The sequence below is a fragment of the Leptinotarsa decemlineata genome, unplaced genomic scaffold, assembly GCF_025532065.1.
Source record: "Leptinotarsa decemlineata unplaced genomic scaffold, Ldec_3_MD MMD2_tig00000010_RagTag_RagTag, whole genome shotgun sequence".
In the NCBI taxonomy this organism is placed as follows: domain Eukaryota; kingdom Metazoa; phylum Arthropoda; class Insecta; order Coleoptera; family Chrysomelidae; genus Leptinotarsa; species Leptinotarsa decemlineata.
In genome coordinates, this window is record NW_027412538.1 from 10,008,861 (window position 1) to 10,028,317 (window position 19,457).

At 39.1% G+C, this 19,457-nt stretch overlaps 2 protein-coding genes across 2 annotated transcripts in view; both read right to left on the bottom strand.

The window, feature by feature from the left end:
* Window positions 1-19,457, bottom strand: part of robo3 (roundabout 3) — a 325,563-nt gene that overhangs the window by 69,663 nt on the left and 236,443 nt on the right. The gene's annotated exons all lie outside the window — the stretch shown is intronic.
* Window positions 5,061-9,683, bottom strand: LOC141480823 (uncharacterized). The gene is made up of 3 exons (XM_074171438.1): window positions 8,368-9,683; window positions 8,177-8,279; window positions 5,061-7,886 (listed from the first exon to the last, which is right to left on the bottom strand). The coding sequence occupies exon 3, from the start codon at window positions 6,409-6,411 to the stop codon at window positions 5,062-5,064; it is 1,350 nt and encodes a 449-aa protein (XP_074027539.1). The 5' UTR covers window positions 6,412-7,886; window positions 8,177-8,279; window positions 8,368-9,683; the 3' UTR covers window position 5,061.

Consider the following 19,457-nt stretch of genomic DNA (forward strand, 5'->3'; position numbering starts at 1 on the left):
GAAAAAGCAGGAAGAAAAACAGGAAGAAAAACAGGAAGAAAAAGCAGGAAGAAAAACCCTACGGAAGAAAATTCTCAATCAGAATCAGATGAAACAAGGTGAGATTCAACCCCCATTCAATAGGACTATTTGACTAATCAATACCCCTGGTATATTTTCATCAAGCAAAGTAGCAAGATAACAAGAGTATATTTTTGGGTGCCCTGTATAACCATATGATCCGTAAAAATCAAGAAAATTGAATGAGTGTTGAAACCTCTCTTCAATACTAATATTCAGTTGAGATATAACGATGGAACCAGAAATTACTAAAATCATTTAAAACACATTTAATGGTAAAATTCTTACCCTGGCCAAGGGGTTTTCTATACGATTCTTCGTGTGCGGTGTTCTGCACGGAAGTCCTGCTGGGACTTGATGAGTGACTGAGGGCCTTCTGTTTCTTATGAATCTAGAGACGAGAAACGAAGGTTGTAGAATTGAAGAAGTGATATCATAGCTAAGATCACATGAGAGATGCGACAGTGATTCAGACATACCTAATTTCGGAAATCCTTCCACCTGGCACGAGTTCGGTATCCACCACAAATCCTCAAAAGAGCTTAAGTTTCCGACTGCAAATATCCACACCAAAATGACCAATCAGTCTTCCACTATACAATCCTGACTTGTAGAAATAATCCCCGTGAAGGATGGCACAAATACAACCAAATATATCCTACAATCAGTCTGATGATACCCTTTGAACTCCGAACCAAGCTCACCGAAGGCTAACTTCCAAATACTAAGAGAATGCCACATCTGACAGCTAACCAGTTGTTGCCACAGTGCATCCAATCTACACTACAAGCACCAAGGGGGCGCTGTGCACAACATCATAAATCTAACAATTCCTCCACAGCCACTTGATACATCATCAACAAGTCCATGACCCATCAAAACTCCTTCTCAAAGCAATGCAACCCTAAAACAACCCTTGACAACTTGAGTAACCGATAAATCCTCCACCCGTGAACAACTGTAGAACTAGTTCGGTGTAAGTCGACGGAACGACACTACGAAAGTTCGGCAGATGTCAACCAACAGCTGTCTTTTAACCTTGTTTACGACTATTTACAAAATATATTGTTCCAACCTATTTTCAACTATTTACCAATCCTTATTCATGCGATGGAATAGAAACATATAAGGTAAGTCGCCATAACCTTCCCTTTCAGTACAAATATTAGAGCATTCATATTATGCAGAATATTTACCGAAAATATCAAACAGTATTCAGAAACCCAGAGCTAACTAATATTGTTTTTCAGGCGATATGGCTCTAATATGTAGTAATCCTTCTGGAAGTGATGAATAACAATCTATGCAAGAAATATTCTCGGAAAGGTATAGAGAATAAGGCAGGCAACGGCTGAAAAAAATGATAGGTGAAGAAAACTGAGAAACAAACAATAACAACTATTTCAACCTAGCGAGGAATTTCGGATCTCCAACGTCGATTGGCAATAGGAGAATGCGTAAGTACTGGTCAAAGCAGTTAGTCAGGGAGCATACATTTATTCTTATACATTTCAGGTATGGTTTTCTATGGAACGGAAGATTCCCATTACTATGATGTTAAATGAATAAAATGAACTTGTAACTGAATTACATTGTTAATATCCTCTGAATAAAGATCTTAAAAGGTAAGGTAGTGGTTTTGAAAGGTCACATAAGAGCAGTTTGATCTAGTGCTAAATTGAAACGTAACAACTTCTTTGAAAATGTAGGTCGGGCACACTGACAAACCAGATGTGTCCCTAGCTGTGACGAAAAGTTCGTCATCAATAAATGACAATTCTGTCGATTCCATAGTAAATAAACGAACAATATCTACAATATTTACAAGTAAATTTAGACCGTTACAATTCCCCCCTTGCCTCAAGAAAATTTACTAGCGTAAATTTTCATCAGCGCTAGCTGACTTTAGGTCTTTCGCATTCCATATCCCCTTATAATTACCGTCTTCATCTCTTAATTCATATGTCCACGGGGATACCCTTTTTTTAATATAAAAAGGCCCGACAAATCTTGGCGCTAGCTTAGCACTAAAATATTTGTCCGCCTCCGATACCACAAAATTCTTCCTCCAAACGGGTTGATTTGGCCAAAATTCTTCACTCCTTCTTCGAAGGTTATAAGTTTTTTCATTCTTTCGAGCAGCCACATCTAACCTTTTCCTTATCTCCTCAAAGAGTTTTCTAAATCCTTCAGGCCTCGAATCTTCAGCAGGTTCACTATCAACCAATAGATTTTTCCTCCGAGAGATCTCCTCTCCGCACAAAACCATTGAGCGGCCGAAATTCACGAAATATGGAGTGTGGTTAGTCGTCTCATGTCGAGCCGTTCTCAAGGCGCATGATAGCTTGGGTAAGTTGAAATCCCAGGTCCTGTGATTATCGGACACATACATAGCCAACATTGACTTCAATGTTCTGTTCACTCGTTCAGTCGGGTTTGCCTGAGGATGATAATGGGCATTATACCTAATTTTCACCTTATATTCTTCCACGAGTTTTCTCATCTGTCGAGATCGGTATTGCGGCCCATTATCGCACAAAAGAATTCGGGGAACTCCATATACCAGAAAAACTTCCTCTTCGATCTTCCTTACGATGATTTCTGCTGTTGACGATCTTAGCGGAAAGACTAATGAAAACTTGCTAAAGTAATCTGTTACGACTAAGATAAATTTATTGCCTTTTGTAGATCTAGGTAAGGGTCCCATGATATCACTGGCGATCATTTCCCATGGCCGGGTCACTTTCGGTTGTGGAGTCATTAGTCCATTTGGTCCTCTGAGGTCGGGTTTATAGGCGGAACAAGTGGAACAATTTCGAACAAACTTCGACACGTCAGATTTCATCTTTGGCCAATAATGCCTTTCCCTGATACGATGGTAGGTTTTGAATATTCCTTGATGTCCTGAGGTCGGGTCTGCATGAGCTTCAATAAGAATTTTCTTCCGATCCGCTTTTGGTACAACTAACTTCCAAACGTCGGTTTGGTCTTCTAATTCCACGTAACACGGTTTGACGTACTTGTAGAGTGATCCCTGAGAGAATCTCCAATTGGGGTATTTTTCGGGTTGTAAACTCACTCGATCTTTCACGCGCAGGTACCACTTGTCCAAAATCTCTTCTTTCATCTGCTGGTTGATGGCATCAATGACTGGGACCGATCGAGAAAGGGTGTCAGGAACGATGTGATCCTTCCCTTTCCTGTGAACAATTTTGAAGTCATATTGCTGCATGCGGACTGCCCATCTTGCCAGTCGTCCTGATGGATCTTTCAAATTCTGTAACCAGACCAAGGAATAGTGATCGGTTATTACGGTGAACGGAATAGCTTCTAAATAAGGTCGCAGTTTTTCAATCGCCCACAGCACGGCCAAGCATTCCCTTTCTGTAGTAGAAAAATTGCGCTCTTGTTTCGTCAATGATCTACTCAAATAGCAAATTACTACGTCCTCATCCTCGCGAGTCTGAGTGAGAACAGCGCCAATTCCAAATGCCGAGGCGTCTGTTTGCAGAACAAATGGGAGGGAATAATCCGGACAGCTCAAGACTGGTGCTGATATAAGACGTTCCTTCATCTTCTGAAAAGCGATATCGCAAGTTTCGGTCCAATCAAACTTTCTACCCTTTTTCAGCAGCGATGTGAGTGGAGAAACGATGGATGCAAACTCAGGTATGAATCTCCTGTACCAGGAAAAAGTACCCACCAGTCTCCTGACATCTTTTACCGATTCTGGTCTAGGAAGCTGCAACATAGCCTTGACTTTATCGGGGTCGACATGCAATCCATTTCTATCTACAACGTATCCCAAATACTTCATTTCTGGCCTACAAAATTGACACTTTTCGAAGCTAACAGTGAGATTTGCTTCTCTCAATCTGCGGAAAACTTCATCAAGAATTGTCAGATGTTTCTCCAGAGTTTGGGTAACGATCACTACATCATCCAAATAGACGAAGACGTGTGGTTCTAGTTCAGGTCCTAGGACGGTATCGATCAACCTCTGCCACGTTGCTGGTGAATTATGTAATCCGAACGGCATCCTTTTAAATTGGAACAAACCACGCCCAGGAACGGTAAACGCTGTATACGGTCTCGACTTTTCCGCCACAGGAACTTGCCAATACGCAGACTTGATATCAAGAGAGGATAAATAATGTGCATTTTTCAATTTATCGAGCGTGTGGGAAACATATGGGAGAGGGTAGCTGTCTCGTTCCGTTACCGAATTTAGTTTTCTGTAATCAACGCAAAAGCGGTAGCTCCCATCTTTCTTCTTAACGAGAAGAACCGGTGACGACCAGCCACTATTCGACTTCTCGATAATATCGTTCTTCAACATCTCTGTTAGTTCTCGATCAATATGTTGTTGAATAATAGGCGACACTGGATAATAACGCTGCTTGATGGGTGGTGAGTTGGTCACGATGACATGTTCAGCTAGATTCGTACAGCCTAAATTATTCCCCATGAGCTCCTTGTTCTTCTCTACTACAGCGTTTAGCCGGGCCTCTTCCAATGGTGATAAAACTGTTTGTCCTCGAAGATGGTCCAATGCGTTCAGATAGCAAATTTCCTCAGAAAATTTCCACTCGTTGTGCCTCAGATTCGGAACCACTCCCATTGCTCTCCAGAAATTCGTTCCCAAAATTAAGTGATGAGGGACATCAGGAACCACTAAAACTCGAATTAATTTCAGCTTGCCTCTTAAACAAAATGGCACTTCACATTCTCCTATACTTTCACATACTTGACCATTGGCAACAGTGCAACTAATTCTCTTTGCTGAATTCAAATGTACCAAATCTTTTACGATTTGCCAACCTGGGTGTCCCAAGATAGTGGCTGAGGCACCTGAGTCTAATAACCCCAGTAAACTACGCCCCAAGACTTCAACTTTAAGGTAGGGTCTCTCATCGTTTTCGGCGTGATCCAGAATATAATCAAGGATTGGTTGAATAGCAGTCGCCGAGTGCAATTTGCGAGCGCCTTCCCCTCGACGATTCAAAGGCGTCGCTTGTCGTTTCCCGACACGGAGCAGTTTGGACAATTACGAACGGTATACCCTTTTCTCTTACATCTGTAGCATTCCAGTTGCTTCGGTAGAGCACATCCTATAGCACGATGTCCGGGTTGATCGCATCGGAAACATACTATCTCCTTCGACTGATTGTTCGACGGAATTCGTGCCGTTGCTATCTCTAAGGCATTCAATTCCTTGGTGACCTCTACGAAAGCCAAATCCTTCTCTATCACGTTGCCACGACGTGCTGATGGTTCTACGTAGCTATTGATTATGTCCCTTCTGGCTTCCATTCTTCGACATACCGAGCGAAGTTCTGAAATGGTTGTGGGTAAGGGTTCACGTAATCTGTCTTGGTAAAAGGGATGTAAATTCTTCATAACTATGTTCAGCTTAGCTTCCTCTGTCATTGGGCAACCTAGGCGGCTGAAGTAGCTTGACATCACTGCAAGATAAACTCCGATGGTTTCTGAGTGGTGTTGAGTCCTTTTCTGCAATTCTTCGAACAATGCGTCAGAATGATTGGCAGAGAGATATTCTTCTCGAAACTCTTCCACTAGTTCTTCCCAGGTCGATACTCGATTCCGACAATCTTTATAAAATTGATACGCCTTGTCAGCAAAAAGGTCCACACCTGAGTCCAACAAAACAGCGTTGGGGACATGTCGCGCTAGTCTCAACTCCTCTATTCCCTCGAAAAATGCTGTCACCGACATTCCTTTACCATCTCCAGAAAACTTCTTCAGATTCCATTTATAAGGCGGAATCATTTTACTGGTTGAGCATGGGTCAAAGACTGGATCTTCCGTCAGAGACGATCGAGCAACTGCTCCTAAGTTAGCATGGAATGATTGCGCTCCCAATCTGCTTTCTAATTGATTTAGTGCAACCGGCACACGCTTCGTATCACTTCTCTTGCTGCTGTCAACTTTATGTGACAATTCGTCCATCAACGACAGAGCCAAACCCAGGAGTTCGGATTTCCGGGTTTCTTTGTCCTTATCCTTATCTGGGTCCATATTGTCTATACGATTCAACACATGTGCTAGCTTGGTCTGAAGTTTCATTGCCCCGCTACTCGTTCCAGAATCGGTTATGTCATCAATCAGCCTTCTGATATCATCTAGTTTCCCTCTGATTGCAGCCTCATCTTCCTCGAAAGTGAATGGATATGAAGGATATCGAAGACTCTCGCCGTACCTTTCCATCTGCATTACTTGAACCAAACGATGTCTCATTTCCTCACAAGTGCCAGTTGCTACGCCCCGATATGCTAATTCATAGGTCAGTTCGTCTTTATCAAGACGATTTATTACCAGTCTTCTTGCCATAACGCTATTCTACTAGAGTGGTATCAATTGAAAAAAAAAAAAAAACTATTTATATTTTTCCAAAGTTTCCAAAAGTCACCTACTAACGCCAAAACGCAAAAAAAAAACCTTCTTTTAAGGGCCCCACGTTGGGCGCCAAAATGTCACCTCACAAACCACAAGAGGGGACTAAATCATCTGTCGGTAACAAATAAGACAGATGGGTATCCGCGGCTAAGCTAAACAGTGGAGACGGGAGTGGGTTAAACAACTTAGCAAATTTCAAATAGATCTTAATGGGCGCCAGGTAAATTTAATCCTCCAGATACCCTAAGTAACTCACAATATCAATAACTTACCAATTAATATTGGAAATAAAAGATAAAAATCCCCAATATGATTTATTCAGTAATCCTAACTTGCATGGATTAACCAACAACGCTTCTAAGACAACAATGCAATATTCACACTACTACGCGATGTTCAAATGTCCATACAAGAGCGCGGTGTATCTAACCACGAATTCAATCAGCCATAAATTACGGTAGTAACGACGCTCAAAAAAAACTACAATACGTCGAGTAAAACTACCACGAAAATTGAGTAGGTGAAATCGTAAATACTAGTATCGGATGGTAAGACAAACTCGTTTGCGTCGCGTGAGCTCAGGCGTAGGCGCATCGGTGTCAATCAGCAATCGTGAAAGGAAGAATATACCTCAATTTCCGTTTCACAAATATCTATGTCAATCAGGTATCAATAACAAACTCTTAATCAATAAACGATAAACAAACACTATATCAACAGGTATCAATAAACATAAGGGCAACAATTATTCAAATATCTCAGTATATCACAAATATTCAATTAATTCAATTATAACTTGCGTGCTCCTTTTGGGCCACCCGGTATATGGTGTTAGGCTACCCTGTAGTATGGCGGAGATGGATCACCCTGTAGCACCGGAGATGGATCACCCTGTAGCACCACCAAGATAGATCACCCTGTAGCACCGGTGGATCACCCTGTAGTACGGCGGAGATGGATCACCCTGTAGCACCACCAAGATAGATCACCCTGTAGGGCACGACAAGCTGGACCAGTAATGGATCACCAAATAAGATCCAGAAAGAAAATAAAGGAAAACAGGAACCCTTGACGAAGACAAAAAAAAGCAGGAAGAAAAGCAGGAAGAAAAACAGGAAGAAAAACAGGAAGAAAAAGCAGGAAGAAAAACAGGAAGAAAAAGCAGGAAGAAAAGCAGGAAGAAAAACAGGAAGAAAAACAGGAAGAAAAAGCAGGAAGAAAAACAGGAAGAAAAAGCAGGAAGAAAAGCAGGAAGAAAAACAGGAAGAAAAACAGGAAGAAAAACAGGAAGAAAAACAGGAAGAAAAACAGGAAGAAAAACAGGAAGAAAAAGCAGGAAGAAAAACAGGAAGAAAAAGCAGGAAGAAAAACAGGAAGAAAAACAGGAAGAAAAAGCAGGAAGAAAAACCCTACGGAAGAAAATTCTCAATCAGAATCAGATGAAACAAGGTGAGATTCAACCCCCATTCAATAGGACTATTTGACTAATCAATACCCCTGGTATATTTTCATCAAGCAAAGTAGCAAGATAACAAGAGTATATTTTTGGGTGCCCTGTATAACCATATGATCCGTAAAAATCAAGAAAATTGAATGAGTGTTGAAACCTCTCTTCAATACTAATATTCAGTTGAGATATAACGATGGAACCAGAAATTACTAAAATCATTTAAAACACATTTAATGGTAAAATTCTTACCCTGGCCAAGGGGTTTTCTATACGATTCTTCGTGTGCGGTGTTCTGCACGGAAGTCCTGCTGGGACTTGATGAGTGACTGAGGGCCTTCTGTTTCTTATGAATCTAGAGACGAGAAACGAAGGTTGTAGAATTGAAGAAGTGATATCATAGCTAAGATCACATGAGAGATGCGACAGTGATTCAGACATACCTAATTTCGGAAATCCTTCCACCTGGCACGAGTTCGGTATCCACCACAAATCCTCAAAAGAGCTTAAGTTTCCGACTGCAAATATCCACACCAAAATGACCAATCAGTCTTCCACTATACAATCCTGACTTGTAGAAATAATCCCCGTGAAGGATGGCACAAATACAACCAAATATATCCTACAATCAGTCTGATGATACCCTTTGAACTCCGAACCAAGCTCACCGAAGGCTAACTTCCAAATACTAAGAGAATGCCACATCTGACAGCTAACCAGTTGTTGCCACAGTGCATCCAATCTACACTACAAGCACCAAGGGGGCGCTGTGCACAACATCATAAATCTAACAATTCCTCCACAGCCACTTGATACATCATCAACAAGTCCATGACCCATCAAAACTCCTTCTCAAAGCAATGCAACCCTAAAACAACCCTTGACAACTTGAGTAACCGATAAATCCTCCACCCGTGAACAACTGTAGAACTAGTTCGGTGTAAGTCGACGGAACGACACTACGAAAGTTCGGCAGATGTCAACCAACAGCTGTCTTTTAACCTTGTTTACGACTATTTACAAAATATATTGTTCCAACCTATTTTCAACTATTTACCAATCCTTATTCATGCGATGGAATAGAAACATATAAGGTAAGTCGCCATAACCTTCCCTTTCAGTACAAATATTAGAGCATTCATATTATGCAGAATATTTACCGAAAATATCAAACAGTATTCAGAAACCCAGAGCTAACTAATATTGTTTTTCAGGCGATATGGCTCTAATATGTAGTAATCCTTCTGGAAGTGATGAATAACAATCTATGCAAGAAATATTCTCGGAAAGGTATAGAGAATAAGGCAGGCAACGGCTGAAAAAAATGATAGGTGAAGAAAACTGAGAAACAAACAATAACAACTATTTCAACCTAGCGAGGAATTTCGGATCTCCAACGTCGATTGGCAATAGGAGAATGCGTAAGTACTGGTCAAAGCAGTTAGTCAGGGAGCATACATTTATTCTTATACATTTCAGGTATGGTTTTCTATGGAACGGAAGATTCCCATTACTATGATGTTAAATGAATAAAATGAACTTGTAACTGAATTACATTGTTAATATCCTCTGAATAAAGATCTTAAAAGGTAAGGTAGTGGTTTTGAAAGGTCACATAAGAGCAGTTTGATCTAGTGCTAAATTGAAACGTAACAACTTCTTTGAAAATGTAGGTCGGGCACACTGACAAACCAGATGTGTCCCTAGCTGTGACGAAAAGTTCGTCATCAATAAATGACAATTCTGTCGATTCCATAGTAAATAAACGAACAATATCTACAATATTTACAAGTAAATTTAGACCGTTACAATGTTGTTCTTCTTTTATTGTAGAATTTTCAAATAATTAGCTGATGATGAACCTTCATAGGTTCGAAACATGTGCTGATTGATGGTTTTACCGTTCTAACATCGGAGGGTGATAACAAATTGTGGATACGACTTTGAGTTTTTATGCTTCGTAATCACAAATAAACCAACATGATATTGTGTGCTTGAGATCCAAGATCAATCATTAGGAAGAATGCTGGTTCAAAATGAAGTTCACGGAAGCAGCAAATATAGTGAACAAAGATAATTTCAGGCTATGAATTGTGAAGATTCGAAATGTTTTATGGCCAATTGTAGGCGTGAAATCCATCAAACTGAATCACGCGTCATACTGATAAGTAAAAAATGTTTTTTGAAGATGCAGATTGAACAAAGTTCTGGAATGCATATTATTGGATAGTTATCAAGATTTTTTGTATGGTGGAATAAATACAGAGTAACATTTTAATTTTTTCACTTTGGTATGACTTTGAGAATCTTTTAATTCTCAGACTAGTTTGCAGAAAGTCATATTTTTAAATTACTCACCGCATTTTCAACTCAATTTTAGGTTATTCGAAACTCGGAAAATAGTGAAGCGTGCATGCCTAATAATTTTTAATAAAATACAAGTTGTACGCAGTATCATATTTCCCTCTGCACTTGTCAGGAACAAACTAACGAATCTTCTCGAATTACCTAATAATTGGCAATGTAGCTGCCTGCTAGATGTACCTCACCCCCAAATCAAGTGAAATTTGTCACAATTTCCCCATCCCCTAGGCTAACAAATTTTTTTAATGAGACGATGTCACTGAATCTTAATCTGAGGATTTACTCTAAATGAGTCTGGATCCTGATTCTGCCATCGATATCGCAAATCCGTGTAGCCAGTGACGTGGAGGATGGGGAAGATCCTTGAACATTTTCACGAAAAATTACTGAATTTCTAAAATGAAAACCTAAATTAGATGAAACTTATATTTACTAGAATACTCGAATGAATTCAATTGAAACTATGATAATATTATTTTCAAGAAGATCGTTGAGCCAGAAAATGTTTGATGAAAAGTTTCTCTCCATAAATCAGAATGTTGGAATCTAGAAACTTTTTAATAATGAAATTCAATAGTTCGGTTTGTTTTTCTATTTTCTAATTTCATTGGTTATTCTTTGTATGAATAATAAAGTATATGTTCATGATCAAATATCTGTCAATTTAATTAAAACAACGATAAAAATAAAAACAACAATAAAAATTAATTGGCGCTCCCGGGCGACTTCATTGATTCCAGTGGCGTATTTGCTTTTTCAGCTACAGGAAAATCCGGAAAACCTGCAGCACCACATCATCTGAAGATCTTAATCTACCAATGTCTTCTCTCATTCTACAAAATGTAGGATGTCTCCATAGGCTCCAAAAGATTAAATGCATCGCCAGAACACTTCGTGACACGACTATCGTCAAACTCAAACCAGTCCGTTTTGTCTTTGACCAAGGCGTAATAATGACCAAATTCAACGCCAGAACCACAGTGAACAATGACTGCATGAATATTATAACACTTGGTCTGCTAGATTGGAATGTTCATCTATTTCGAACCTTCCAAAGAGTTTTTTGCTTCCGTTAGAGGTTGAGTCTTGTTTGAAGATTGTCAGTGTTATTATTAGATTGACTGGTGCCTCAGCTATACTTGTTTCCTTATAACAGTCAGGATTGAAGGTTCATTCCACATTAACGCAGTTCTTCGAATGGAAGAGTTCATGTCGCGTTTTTCTAATATGACGCGCTTGTTGGAATCAAATGTGCCAAGTCACCTGAACACTTCCCATGAAAATGTTCAGGTGACTTGGCTTCGTTTGATAATTGAATAGAACTGGCCAAAACTTGATGAAAATCTATATTGAAAAACTAATCAATACAGTGTATTGTATGATTTTCACTATAATTTCACTTCAAGATAGATTTTGGCAACGTCTCTTTTGCTGTACTGTATCTTTCTTTCCATTTTTATCCATTTGATTTTTCCATGTTTACTCCCTTCAGATGTAGCGTAGCTTATGTTATTGGTCTTCAATCGGACGAATCTCGGGAACACTTCTTCTTTTAAACATTGGTTGAAAAACCAAATGTTTTGATTTAAAATGGAACACTTTAGAAGTGATTTAAAATACCACAAGGCCAAAAAGCCGATACTGGCTTTCTTCAATAATTGAATAAAACTGACCGATACTTGATGAAAAGCCACACTGAAACACCAATCAATACAGTTTATTGTATGATTTTCACTATGAAGTGAAAGTATATAACATCACAAAAATATAATATATATAGCTACATTCACAACAAAGTTTTCGATGTGGCTGGATAAAATGCTTATTCACAACAAACAAAGTTGTGAATGTGACTGGTGGGAGACTAGTCATATCGCATAAATGAAGACAAATGGATCATCCAGAGCATTTGAAAAGTTGAGGTCCCCTCAACCAATCAACTAGTTCCAGTGAATGTAGGAGTTGATGATGTTTCTGCAGAAGAGACCTAGAAAACTGGAAATATGAAATTCAACCTAGAAACTTGTGTGTATACTGGAAGCAAATATTAAGTAGGTCCAATAACTGTGTGCGAAACATTATGTGGCAAATAAGATGAGTGGATGCTGCTAACTACCAAACGACACTGCTTGATAGGATACGTGTATTAGTGAGGCGAGAAAGAAATATCTTGGATAACTCAGCCAGAATCCTCACCTACTTACAAAGATCCCACGTGTTTTGGGGAATTTGCCGACCCTTGCTGAGCGAAAGTTTTCCGGAAAGACATGTATGGGGTCTGGAGTAGATGAACAATGTCTTTATGAGAATCGGATAGATTTAAAGACAAGATCATTCCTGATACTCCTTGTCGCGCACCAGTCTCGTGGTCCCAGTGGTCATCGGCAGCTGAGGGAAATTAAATTCGTTCAGTTCGAGGTTTTTGTTTAAAGCATTCGACTCTCGAGCATAAAGAACTGTGGAAGTGCTGCTGCTCTACGTTTATACCATTTATTAATGAATTGAGAGGAGTTTATTCAAGACCTGCATCATCAACAACAACATCATCAACAAGACCTGCTATTTTTTAATCAAAAATTGCTGGTGGGGAAAATAATAGTAATACACATTCACCAACATTGACAGAGTCTCCCACATTTTGAGAGGATTTGTTCTTGAATTATCGAGAAATATGGATATACTTTGAACACTCTTGCAGATTGAACTGTTTTCTTATTGACAAAATGGGGAAAGATTTCGCAGACGAGGTTTCAGGTTCAAAAGCCGTGAATATTTGAAAGTTATTCCTGACGTTTCGCTGGCACGTGTGGTTAGCTTCTTCAGAGGTTTATACATTCTGGATTACTATCCGTACTGATTCCGTGGAAGATATGTTGCTTATCGTTCGCTTCAGCATCATGCGAGATTGAGTATTGATCACGGGAAATCATCGTCTTCGTGTTGATGATAGACACTGCCCTGCACTGACGAGAGGTCAAATAGCCCGAAATCGTACAGCTATCGCTGTACGCGCGGTACCTTCTGATCAAAAGTGGAGGAGTGGGGATGACTACGTTACTCGTAGGCTGCTGACACCCTTGGAAAAAAGGGTGCTGCAAGCAGCTTCATCGGACCAGAAGCTGTCATTGGCATTGCTTTAGGCTTTGCCAAACAAAGATTGAACACCTGGATGCCAAGAAGATTTATGGACTTCTGGCAGAATCTTCCAGGATTGTCTCTCTCCAAGGCGTTTATTCACCCTTCGAAGCTTGATACCAAACAGTTGTTGGACTATAGTAGGGATGAACTGCGATGTCTAACAGGCATTCATTTAGGTCACTGTCATTTGAATCATCATATGCAGAGACTCGGACTGTCGAAAGACAGTGGGTGTCGCACATACTTTGTGCCTGCCCCGCTGGGAACCGAATCAGGTTTTTAGACTTCGGCAGAGCCGTACTCTTACCATCTGACCTGAAAGACCACTCACCATATAAACTAATCGTCTTCGTTAAGAAGCTGGCTTTATTTGGTCGAGTGTGAATAACCTAACCTAACATAGCCTAACCTAACCTAACCTAACGTAACCTAACCTAACCTAACATAACCTAACCTAACCTAACCTAACCTAACTTAACCTAACCTAACCTAATCTAACCTAACCTATCCTAACCTAACCTAACCTAACCTAACCTATCGTAACCTAACCTAACCTTTTTTTTTTTTGGTGGGGTGGAAACCCTCAAGGGCACTGATCGCTTGGTGTCCATCGCGAAACAGTAGTGTCGGACTCCTACCGACTAAAACCACCCCTTTGCCCTCTCTTGTACTTGGGACCGTCTGAAAGACATTGCCTCAAGTAAAGGCGGCATACTACGTCAACATCCATAGTGTAGATTAAATGTTATAACGCACACAGTGTATAGATAAAAAGTAAAATAGTAAAAAATTAAAGTAAAACAGTAAAATATTTGAAGTAAAACATAACACACATCCAGGGTATAGATAAAATGTTCATAACGGAACGCACAGTGTAAAAGTAAAATAATAGTAAAAAAATATTTTGAAATGTGTAAACATTTCCAACGCCTAGTGAAAAATTTCAATCAATTTGTGACTACCTAGTTCACATCCGCCTCTCAACTGGCAGTCCTTGCCTTTCCCTTTCTTCTTTTTCCTTCGTTTTCATAATCGTATGTAGGAACTTTGCCCCCCTTGACCAACTACGTTTGCTTTCCAGCATTCGGCCTGTGAGGTTATCTGGGGTTATTTCCATTTCGAAATCGGTCTGCAATATGTTTCTCTGTACATGCCACCTGGGACATATGAAGATCGTATGTTGGGGGTCGTCTCTTCCATTACAGTATGAACACAGCTCGTCTGGGGATTTCTTGATCTTATATGTATAGGACTTGAAAGATCCATGACCAGACAGCGCCTGAGTGATGTAGTAATCTGTTGATTTAAAATCACACTTAGCCCATGATATAATGTCTGGTATCATTCTATTGGTCCATTGTGCTTTTTGATCATTTTCATCCCATCTTGACTGCCATACTCTTAATGATTCCTCCCTTTCCTCTTTTCTGTCTCTTTGACTAACCTCATTGCGACTGTCTAGTCTCGTCCTTTCATTCACCAAAATATCTATCGGTGGGATGCCCGTTATCGCGTTTAAAGCCTCAGAGGATACAGTTCTATATGCCATTGCTGTTCTCAAGAGCATTTGCCTTTGTGTGCTCTGCAGCATATTTCGGTATTTTTGCACACGCATTACTCCACCCCATATTGGCGCCGCGTATAGCAGGACCGACTGAACCGCTCCATATAGTACACGTCTTTTATGGATGCCTGGTCCCCGTATATTCCGAAGCACTTTAGTGAGAGCAGCCACCTACCTTTCTCGCACGTCTTTTTTAGGTGCTCATTATATATAGTTTTGTCGTCGAGCCATACTCCTAAATATTTCAGGTACTTTATTGGCTCTATTTGATTTCCCGCTAGGTTGAAAGAAATCCCTTCTCTTTTTCTTGGTCCTCTTATAATGATTGCTTCGGTTTTATGAGGTGCAACATCCAAACCGTTTTCGACCATCCATTCATCTATCTTCGTTAGGCACAAGTTCGCTCTTTGGACCATGTCCTGTTTCTTATCGGCAGTCACGACAAGCGCCAGGTCATCCGCATATGCGGCAGTGTAGCAATCTGCCGCAAGCTCCAGGTTCAAAACTCCGTCATACAGGACGTTCCACAAGGTAGGTCCCAGAACGGAGCCTTGTGGAACTCCCTGCGTCATCATCAGTTCATCTTTCCCGGTCTGAAGAGTACGCTCAGAGAGATAACTTTTAACCATCTCTACCAGGTATCTACTGACTCCCTTATTCTTCAGCTTCTCTATTATTAGGTGTCATTTGGCCGTATTAAAAGCGTTCTTGACGTCAATGCATATAATGGTCCCCCAGGTTTTATTTCTATTGGTTACCTTGCTCAGAACATATTTAATCGCAGTAACAGTGGATTTTTTTCTCTAAAATCGAATTGGTTTGGTGAAATACCCCCTTTCTCTTCCAGCTTTGCCTCTAGCCTTTGCTTGATTATATACTCCAGTATTTTACCGAAGCCATCCAGCAGACAAATGGTTCTGTATTGCTGGCTTTCCATTGAGATACCCTTCGGGATTAGAATAACGTTGGCCTTTTTCCATTCAAAAGGGAACTCTGCATCAGTTAACCTAACCTAACCTAACCTAACCTAACCTAACCTAATCTAACCTAACCTAACCTATAACTCTATTACTTGAAGGTAAGGGAGACTGGCATGACGGAATTGTTCCTTCAGATAATTACCTATAAAACTCTCTGAATAGTTTTCTTATATGATGATGATTATATGAAAATTGCTGAACTTCTATAGTGATAATGGAACTACCAGATATTTCTTGAGAATATTATTTTCAAGACATTCGCCCCTGTAGAATCTTCGCCACTGACAAAGACAAGGGGTGATGATCCTCCTTGGACCGCAGAAAGATACTGAACGGAGCCAAAATCTAAAATCACGGCGACACTCTGCAGTAATGGGTTTAATATGGATTGTAAGTTGATCCTGGACATTAATGGTATAACGCCGTAGAAAGAATTTTGCTTCTGTTAGGGAGTTCGAGAGTTTTAGGCCCCTCGTGGAAATTGTGCGTGAGGTGAATATTTTTATACATCGTTGCGGTGAAATGATGGCAGATTTTAGATATTGATCGCGGAGGAAATTTGCGTTTTTTATTATTCAGAATCCAAAAACACCTTTAAAAAGATGATGTACGAGGTGTTATTTGGCATTTAGGTTAGTGTTGGTCTGATAACATTTTAAAAAGTGCGATTACCAACCTTTAAATTGTACATCTTTCAGTTAACTCCTGATGTAGTTATACATAAAACTAATACACTTATGTAGCGATAGTAGCTTTTTTGTTTGTTTGAAACCGTTTCCAAATCGAACCGTATTGAAAAAATACTCATTTATCAAGGTCCAGCCTTAGGAAGCTGGTTTTTCAAATTGTACTTTCAAGGGGCTGAACCACATCTAGTCTTGATTTTTATGAAAAAATTGTAAACCTGACTGAGGTAGGCGAGGGCCATGTTGAGGAGTCTTTTGCGACCTCGATAGGGCTTTCGATGGTGTCACTCATCACAAATTATTACCGAAATTAGAAACATATGGAGTCAGCGGTGTTGCACTTCAGTGTATTTTAAGGTTTTTTTTAGTAATAGTACTCATAATGTGAGTATAAAACATGAATATAATGATATGATACTAACAAAAAATTCAGAAAAACTCCAACTCGGAATGGGAGTGCCGCAGGGGACAATCTCAGGTCCTATCCTCTTCATACTTTACGTTGATAATATAGAGAATATTTTAGGAAATGAAATGTAAACCGCATACGCTGATGATTTTACGTTAATTCAATCAGATTTATATGATAACCTTACATTTCGACCAGTCTAAAACACAAATCGTAAAGTTTTCTTGTAGATGAGAAAATTTTTAGCCAAAACTCACTTTTACATGTGAATGAACTGAGGGGCAGTACAGTACTGCGTAAACCGTAATTTTTTTATTTTTACATGAAAATCTTATCGTGAACAGTTAGTGTCAAAGCTAGGTAGCGTCATATTTCTTTTCATCAATTTGAAAGATGTACTGGAACATGATCAGTTGATAAATTCCCATCACCACCTTCAAACAAATTCTTATCACTCTCAAATAAATTCTCGGGGTAATACCATCTATGCACGGGATGTTTTCATTGGGAAATTTTTGAGACTGATGGCAGGAGTTTCTTACGGTCATTCATGTAGAAATATTTTCCCTTTTTTTGAAATTTCACCTGTTGCAGGTTTATATATTCTTGGAGTATGCATCCATATATTTGAGAAAATTGACAAATTTTATGAAAATTACAATATTTTCACATTGAATACAAGACAAAAAAAATGACCTTCACCTTCCATATGCGAGACTCAATATCATATCAATTTCTTCTCGAAAATGTTGAAGCAACAAAGGCATTGAAAAAATTCCAATTGACTTTGTATTGGAAAAATGTTTTAACTCACTAGATGAATAGTAGGTATTTTTTCTTTCCATGTACTTTTTTGTGACAACTTGTTTTTGTAGTATTTTTATTGTGTTTTGTACGTATTTCATTTCATTTTATTTCTGATTGACTATTCCTGTACTTTTAATATCAAAAAGAAAAATATTATCATTATCATTGAACCTATTTTTTAACCGTAGTATGCGCTGGCCAGGCCGCCAGCATTATCAATCAGCATATTATTATTATTATTATTATTATCGAAGTATGCGCTGGTCAGGCCCAATCTTCCGAAGCCACGATACATTCGGGAGGGCGCGCCAGCATTATCAACTAATGACCACTCCCTACACCGTGGGGTGAGCGATCATTTGGTCCGTGAATCATGTGCCCTGAGCAAGAGTAGTGAGCCAAGAATGACAGCCTTCTGCATCTGTCCGGCTAAGATTTCTGCCTCAGTGCGGCAAGACGCATTACTTTTATATTATTCTTTGCATAATTATTATAATTATGGCATTGGGTGTTTTCGAATTTCTATCTCAAAAGGGACGATATATTGGCTAGAGCTTTTCAGGGTAGCCTACTTGCCTGATAATTAATAATGATAATAATTATGTAAAAAGTATGACTGAAACATTATCTGTAATTAGGATCCATAAAAATATCGTCTGCCGTAATTTTAGTAGTGGTTTGATGTGGCCGAATGATATCTTTCTTTTTTGACTTCATCCTGGGAGATCAAAGATTCAGTGGGATGTCTGTAGGCAGTGAAATAATGATGAACGGAGCAAGAGATACATTAAAGATGTTTTAATGCAATGATCTTTTGGTAAGAAAAATGCTGAATTGAATAATTTTCCTTCACAAGTCTATAGGTTTGGACTGATTGTTTTCTGTTTACAATTATTGACAACAACATCATATCATTAAAAGTTTCAATGTGACTTGTTTTGTATTATTTGCATTATATCTAGAAAAAAACGTATGAATCTTCAAGACTTGAAACTCTTTTTAGATTTGAAAAATGTGAGATTTATTTTCAAACCTTAAGATCCTGAAAAAATACAAAAAAATATGTCAACTTCACTATTTTTGAGGTGCTTATGCTGATTTATGGGTATGACAACAATCATCAGAAATAGATTCCAATCATCAGAAATACAATTTTCTTCATCTTCTATAGATGCCAAAGTTGGTAAGAAGAGTATTGCATTTCTGGTGATTGGGAAAATTGCTTGTTTCTGTATTTATTCTACGCCAGATGCTCCAGTTTTACCTTTAAATCCCTATTTCGTTAAAATCCACTTCTCCAAAGCTAAAGTATCCAAGTAATTTTAGCAAATATTTCGTTCATGAGTTGATTTTTCGAAATAACAGAATGGCTTATCGTCCTCTCCTACAGTTGAACCTGGATTCAAAAATTTCTAATAACGATTGCCGCATTTCCATGTTATGGAAAATTTTGCAACCTCAACTATCTTCAGAACTTGTGACGCATGTTTGGAACCTTTGCTATAGTAATCAATATTACTGGAGTTTTTTCCCAACACCAAACCGTAATTTCAACACCTCGACACGTGTTTCGATCACCAGGTGA